Below are 6,794 nucleotides of genomic sequence, written 5' to 3' on the forward strand. Positions count from 1 at the left end.
ACCCTGTGGTGGTATACGCCAAATCACTTTCAAAGGGGTCCAATCGATAGGAAATGTCGTTAGGATTCAATGGGTACAACTACATATTATGGTAATGATAGGGGTGGGGGTACAAAAAGATGGGGTGGGGTGGACTTTTACTGCTTTCAGACATACTCTCCCCGACTGGCCCCAACATCCTCGAAATCGTCAGAGTCCTCCGAACCCTCTCGTGCCTTGATCTTAGAGCTACCTGCTCGACAAGATGCGTGAGAGGAGGAGGAGGAGGAGGAGGAGGAAGTCGAGGGAGAGGGGGAAGACGAGGGAGAGGAGGAGCGGGGAAGACGAGGGAGAGGAGGAGCAGAGAGGAGGAGGAGAGGAGGAGGAGGAGGACGAAAGAGAGGAGGAGGAGGAGGAGGAGGAGGAGGAGGACGACGACGATGAAAGAGAGGAGAAGGAGGAGCAGGAGGAGGAGCAGGAAAGAGAGGAGCAGGAGCAGGAGCAGGAGGGTGATAAGGGAAAGGGACGAGCACAGGACCGAACAGGAAAGGAAGAGATGGACAGAAAAAGAACAAGGAGGGGAGAAGAAGAAGAGGATGAAAAGAGAACTGGAGTGCAGGCGGAATGTGAAAAGGAGAGCTCCAAGACATGGGAGAATATAGGAAGGTTGCTGGTGAAGAACAAAACGGAGAACCATGATCGCAACGGAGCACGAGAAGGAGAGGACAAGAAAGAGGCAAGGGAACATGGAGGAGCGGAGCTGGCGTGATGGCTGACCAGCATGCTGACGTACAATCTCTTCTGAGTCTGCCACGTCATCCTGTAGAACATCGTTGTCGTCAGCACCCCAGGCCGGAGCAGGTACCGACGGACTGCGAACCTCCTTACGATCTTTCTTCGACGCCTCCCCCGATGAATCCCAGGGCATGCTGATCCCCAGGAAATCTTTTCACCTCCAGTCAAGAGCAGGAATGAGGGAGGGAGGGAGGGAGGAGACTTGCCTGAACTGATCCGAGGGAATCGCAGGTTGTCGGTTACCACCTGCCAGGGTGCCATCCAGTTGAACTTGAACCCTGGCGACGAAGGCTCGCTGGAAGCTCGATTCGACTTCACTGCACGCGAGTCACGAAAGCATGCCGTGAACGCATCAAGGCCAACCGTCTTCCCACTCGTCCTGCGCCTTGGACGCCACAGGGAAGGTGGGAGGACTCTTGCTCCTCGCTTCAAACTTTGGGCTCGAAACCTCGTCGAACATGTGGAACTCGTGACTTAGGATGTCCCCGAGCTCGCCGTCCCTGTGCAAGAAGTGGGGGGGAGGGGGGGGATCATCAACGTCCTCATCGCCTCTGCCGCCGCTTCGCTACCTGCAAGGCCTCATCTCCTCCGGGTGAAACGTCGACTCCAAGATGCAGTCCGAGACCAGGAGCGCAAGGGCGACCTTTGGCAGCCTCCCGCAGCCGAGATTCAGCGCTGTCTTGAGGCTGTCTGGATGCCTTAGGATGGAAGCTGCGAAGACCTTGCAGAGGTTCGCAGCGCTCATCTTGTTCTCTACCTTGTGCTTCACCACCTCCCGCAGGAAGCGCAGTACGGTGCGGAGGATCTCGATCCTCGTCTCGGAGAGTGAGCAGATCAGCCTCCGGAAGGTTGACAGCATCTGCGTGATGCTCGCGGAGTTGGAGATGGCCTCGATCAGGTCGTCGAAGATCTTGGGGGTGATGAGGGGAGGCTCCAGGTCAATCAGAGTTCGCTTCATCGCCCCTGCTACCGTATGCACGTCCTCATTGTCCAGCTCCACGCGATTCTTGGAGGAGGAGATCTCCTTCTGCATCTTTTCCACGAGCACTTGGATCTTTGCTACGGACCCTGGGACAAACATTTTCACAGGAAAATTGAAGGGCAGCGAAGCCCCTTACCGCTGATTCTGAATATTCCCTCTGTTTCTATCCTCTTCTTGTCCTTGACGATCCATCCAGTGCACTTGTGGATAATCCTGTTCCATGGCACAATGATGTCAGCCGAAAATCCGATCACAACCCCTCGATTTGCTCCAAGTTTGCACATGAAACCAAAAGGCTAGTCAACAAAAGTATCCTCGTGAGACTTTTCGTCCTGCATCTTCTTGTCCTCTTTTGCTACCACGTTCGCACGATCCTCCCCTTGCGAGCAGCATGCTGCATATCTGATCCTACAAAGCTTCTATTCTGCTACAAACCCCATCTAAGCTTGACAAGGCTTCGACATCTATCTTGATACTTCATGCAACCGATCACAGCTGTCATCAACTGAGATTGTCTTCGACTTCCTAGAGCTCCTGCTGTTTCCCGTTGTCCTCCTCCTCCTCCTCCTCCTTGACTTACTGCAAGACATGCTCGTCGCTTCTCCCAGCAGCCATAGCAGTGTAGCACCCGTTGAACCACCCCCTACCCATTAAATCAGACTAACAAAAATGTCACTTCACACCCCCCATTTTCTCATCAGAAGTACCCGTGTGACACCCACCCACCCACGCGAATTGTCGATTTTGTACTGTTGACCCACCCCACCCCTGGTGTGGTTTGTGCTTAGGCTAAGGGGTAGGGTACCCAATTCGAAGTAAAACGGGCCAAGGGGGTAGGTCCCTCCCATGCTGTAGTGGAGGGGTGGTGGATGGAGGAGTTGGTCAAGTAGTCTGGCAAGAATTTTGAAAACCAAAAAAATGAAAGCAGCGGTGGATTGGAGAGATAGAGGGGAGAGGAAGGGGCCCGGAGGACAGGAGGACAAGAGGGACAGGAGGACAAGAGGGACAGGAGGACAGGAGGGACAGGAGGACAAGAGGACAAGAGGACAAGAGGACAGGAGGACAAGAGGACAGGAGGACAAGAGGACAGGAGGACAGGAGGACAGGAGGACAGGAGGACAGGAGGACAGGACAGAGGACAGGACAAGAGGACAGGAGGAGATGAGGACAGGAGGACAGGTGGACAGGTGGACAAGAGGACAGGAGGAGCGGAGGACAGGAGGAGCGGAGGACAGGACAGGACAAGAGGACAGGAGGACAGGAGGAGGTGTTTCGAGTCTAGGAAAGAGGGCCAGGAGAGGAAGATGATCTGATAATCGGTGAGCAGGGTGCTTCGATGAAACGCAGCCCAATCAACCATGATGCCGCAGGGGTAAGGTTTCCACATGCTCCTGCCTGACTGATCGGTTCATGGCCAGGGATCAGAGGAATCTTGGATCAAGATGGCGCAAAGCTTCGCCTCTGTCGGAGGCTCCACCGTGCAAACGGCTCCGGCTCCCCAACATCAACAAGCCCCCCCTGCCAAGTCAGCTGATGCTCTCAAATTTGCACTTCCTATACCTCCTCCTCTGAGTCAGGCGGATGATGCAGCTGCTGAGGATGCCCTCCATGGCTCTAACTCACCAGCAGCCCAAGAGTCTCCAGGCCAGCTGTCCGTTCCTGCAAATTCATCAGGGCCACCTGCCCCATCTACACCCCCGACGGCTGAGAATCGAGTTCAGCGGTCAATGAATTCCAAAGAGGACGAAGCTATGGAGGAGGCGAGCTCTTCTCCTCCTCCTCCTCCTCCTCCTGCTCCTGTGCCAGGGCCAGAAGATGCAGGAGGTCCTCCAACCGGTGAAAAGACGTCAGAAGAAGTGTGGAGCAGTCTTGTGAACTTTGCCAGTGGCCTCTGGCAAGATCTGAAAATGCCTTCGCAAGGAATAGAAGGAGGCGATGAGTTAGTCGCTGATTCCAAATCGAGCGGGCAGGTGCAGGCTACTTACACAAAGGATGTGGAGAGCTATGTAGAGGAACATGTGGTGTGGACAGAAATAAACGATAAGGACCCGGGAGAATCTGCACTGGTTGCCGGGGTCTCAAAAGGACTGGGAGGTGGTCAAATTCGCCCCATGGAGATCGTGGAGCAGTCGGCGGTGATGGCGAAGCCGGAACAAGAGCCAGAGCAACTTGTTGGGGTGCGCAGCAAGCTAGGAGCCTCCGCTCCTGCCGAGCAGAAGCTCGAGAGCAGAGAAGACAAGAATCAAACTCTACCAGAGGGAAAAGACGCGAAGAAACAGCAAGAGAGCCAGGCCAAAGGGAAGAAAGCAGATACCGACAAGGTGGAAGACTCCAGTGACAAGAACGAAGGGGTTCCGTTGGCATTAGAACACGTCGGAGAGCAAGCCAGCGAACACGATGTGAAGCACAACGGTGGCGATGATCTCAAGTCAAAGAAAGATTCATCGCAGAAGACGACAAAGAAGAAGACTGGATGTTTCCCCTCCTTCTCCTTGTTCCGCAAGAAGGCCAAGGAGGCGGTGCGGGAGATCGAGGTCGTGGAAGAGGAGCCGGTCAGGGGTTTCCCTTACATTAGAATACTCATGGAGTTCGGATCGCAAGTGCCCAGGAATTCCTTGACAGCGGACGAGACGTCCGAGCGAGTCGCGCAAGTCATCGGGGCGGGCGCGGGCAACGTGATGGCATGTCGGCACCTCAAGTCCGGCGTCGTTGCTGAGATCCTGGTGAAGAAGGGAGTTTGTGGGGGTATGACATCCCTGGAAGCTTTGCAGTTGCTGGAGAAGAAGGTCAAGACTGGGGATAAGACGCTGGGGAACGAGGTCTTCGAGGACCTCCTCTACAACGTCGTCACCTGGCCCGCTATCATCGACGCTTCAGTGAGGGTGCAGGAGATTCAGGTGGAGAACGGGCAGGAGCTGGACACGCAGTACGCGCGAGCAGACTTTTTCTTCGACATGGATTTCCAGGAAGTCTACGGGGTCGAGCAGGACATTATGGGCGACCTCCATGATACCATCGTGTTAGCACTGTCGGCCGACGCCAACAAGCTCTGGGTGGCTGGGCTGAGGCCCACCAGCAACTTAGTCGAGATGGTGCTGGAGAGGGGAGAGGCGGGCAAGCTCGCGATGTCAGAGGTGGTGGAAAAGTTGTCGAGGGTGGTTCCGGATGGGGCGAGGAAGGAGGAGCAGGAGCAGGAGGATCAAACTTTCAAGGAGTGCAAGAGAGTTGTGTGCTGGGAGTCGAACTCGATGGGGTTCTTCGAGAAGGCGAGAAGGTCGCCAGAGGACTCGGCGAAGGAGCCGGTGGACGTCGGGGGCATGAGCGAGGGCCTGGTGTTGAGCCAGGACAAGAATATTCAGATCGATGAGTTCGACGAGGAGGCCCAGCTTGATGAGGAGGAGAGTCCTCGTCCTCCTGAAAAGAAATCAGCGACGGACGTCTGGGACGGGAGGCGATGGCTGAAGATGAGAGATTCTTTCATCCTCAATGGCAGGTTGGTCCCATTCTCTCCTCCCCCTCCTCTCGTCCTCATGGTTTTGTCCTCTGCTTTCTCCCTCAGACGCTTGTTCTCCTCATCCTGTTCTGTGCAGGTGGGAGCGAAGACTGGCAGAGGACAGCAAAGAGTAAGCTCCCTCTACCTCCTGCCCCTCGCTCCCCCTCCTCCCCCTTGCCCTTCCCCCTTCCTCCCCTCCCTCTTCCTCCCCCTCCCTCCTCCTCTCCCTCTCACGCCTCGCAGATTCTTCTACAACGACGAGCTCGGGCTGCTCACCACGAGTCTCCCGAAGAGCAGGGCGATCTACTTCTACGAAAAGGGCAAGGCGTTCTATGCTCGCAAGGAGTTTCACTACGCCCTCGCCAACTTCCGGCTCTCGAGGAAGGAGCAGGACCAGCTCGTCGCTGCCGCCAAGGAGGAGCCCATGTGCTTCGCCCAGGCGGTGCAGGCGCGAGCGAAATGCCGATGGCTAGACCGCTACATGCAGAACTGCTTGAGGTATCTCTTCTCCTCACCTCTCCTCACCTCTCCTCTCCTCTCCTCACCTCTCCTCTCCTCTCCTCTCCTCTCCTCACCTCTCTTCCTCTCCTCTCTTCCTCTCCTCTCTTCCTCTTGCATCTCCCTCAACCCTCCCTCATCCCCTCCCCTCCTGCCAAAGTTTGTCCACCTGACTCCCTCCAGTCTCACCACAGAGGCCGAACAGGAGAGACAGCACGCCATCCTCTACAACAAGGGCGTCACCTTCCTCTGCGCCAACAACCCTCTCCGTGCTCGGGTCCGCGACCCGACCTCAGCTCATCCCCAGCTGACAGTGAGATGGAGCAGGAAATCTTCAAGGAGCTCGAGGCCTCTGCTGGACTCGACTATCGGGAGCTGCGGCAGCTGCTCAAGGAGTTGGGTAAGGCTGACCTGCTCCTCCTGCTCCTCCTCCTGCGCCGCCCTCCTCTTCCTCTGCCTCTCTCCTGTTCCTCCTCATCCTCCGTCCTCCTTCCCCTCTGCGTCCTACTCGACCCTTCTCTGCCTCCTCCCTACCGCCTCTACATCGCTCTGTCGCTCTACCCAACAATTCTTCGTGTCCTCTCTCCTTTCTAAACTTTGGCAACTAACAGACTCCGACAAATTCAACAGAGCTCAGAAGAAACCGGTTTGATCCTCTCCCTCGTCTCCCCTCCTCCTCTCCCCTCCTCCCATCCCTCCTCTTGTTTTCACCCTTGTTCCAATCTTGTCACTTCCCCGCTCCCTCATCCGCTCCCCCCTGCCCCAGCCCCCCAACCTCTCCTCCTTTGTGTTCAACTCCCTCTGACATGATAACAGATTACCTCATATGTCTTACAGAACGGAAACTTATAACTCCCTTCCTCCTCCTCCTTTGACCTTCCCCTCCCTTCACCTCTCCTCCTACTGTACATATAAACAACAGCGAGAGCGTCTACTTCACTTGCTGTCCAGTAGGCTCTCGAACAGGTGGAGCTTCTGTGAATTGAAATTGATCCCTCCGTGCAGCAACACGTGGCTCCCGACACGTTCCGTCTCGTTCTCCTCCTC

At 55.9% G+C, this 6,794-nt stretch overlaps 2 protein-coding genes across 2 annotated transcripts; one reads left to right on the forward strand and one right to left on the reverse strand.

The window, feature by feature from the left end:
- Nucleotides 1-146: 146 nt before the first annotated feature.
- Nucleotides 147-2,040, reverse strand: GUITHDRAFT_103508 (hypothetical protein; the record flags this gene model as incomplete). Its single annotated transcript, XM_005837850.1, has 6 exons — nucleotides 147-232; nucleotides 757-799; nucleotides 1,021-1,091; nucleotides 1,138-1,274; nucleotides 1,344-1,842; nucleotides 1,893-2,040. 6 exons carry the CDS (start codon nucleotides 2,038-2,040, stop codon nucleotides 147-149), a joined length of 984 nt encoding a protein of 327 aa, XP_005837907.1.
- A 1,052-nt stretch (nucleotides 2,041-3,092) lies between these two features.
- Nucleotides 3,093-6,399, forward strand: GUITHDRAFT_103509 (hypothetical protein; the record flags this gene model as incomplete). The annotated part of the gene is made up of 7 exons (XM_005837851.1): nucleotides 3,093-3,128; nucleotides 3,175-5,249; nucleotides 5,347-5,379; nucleotides 5,493-5,747; nucleotides 5,931-6,024; nucleotides 6,075-6,147; nucleotides 6,359-6,399. 7 exons carry the CDS (start codon nucleotides 3,093-3,095, stop codon nucleotides 6,397-6,399), a joined length of 2,607 nt encoding a protein of 868 aa, XP_005837908.1.
- Nucleotides 6,400-6,794: the final 395 nt, after the last annotated feature.

The sequence above is a fragment of the Guillardia theta genome, assembly GCF_000315625.1.
Source record: "Guillardia theta CCMP2712 unplaced genomic scaffold GUITHscaffold_13, whole genome shotgun sequence".
Classification (NCBI taxonomy): domain Eukaryota; class Cryptophyceae; order Pyrenomonadales; family Geminigeraceae; genus Guillardia; species Guillardia theta.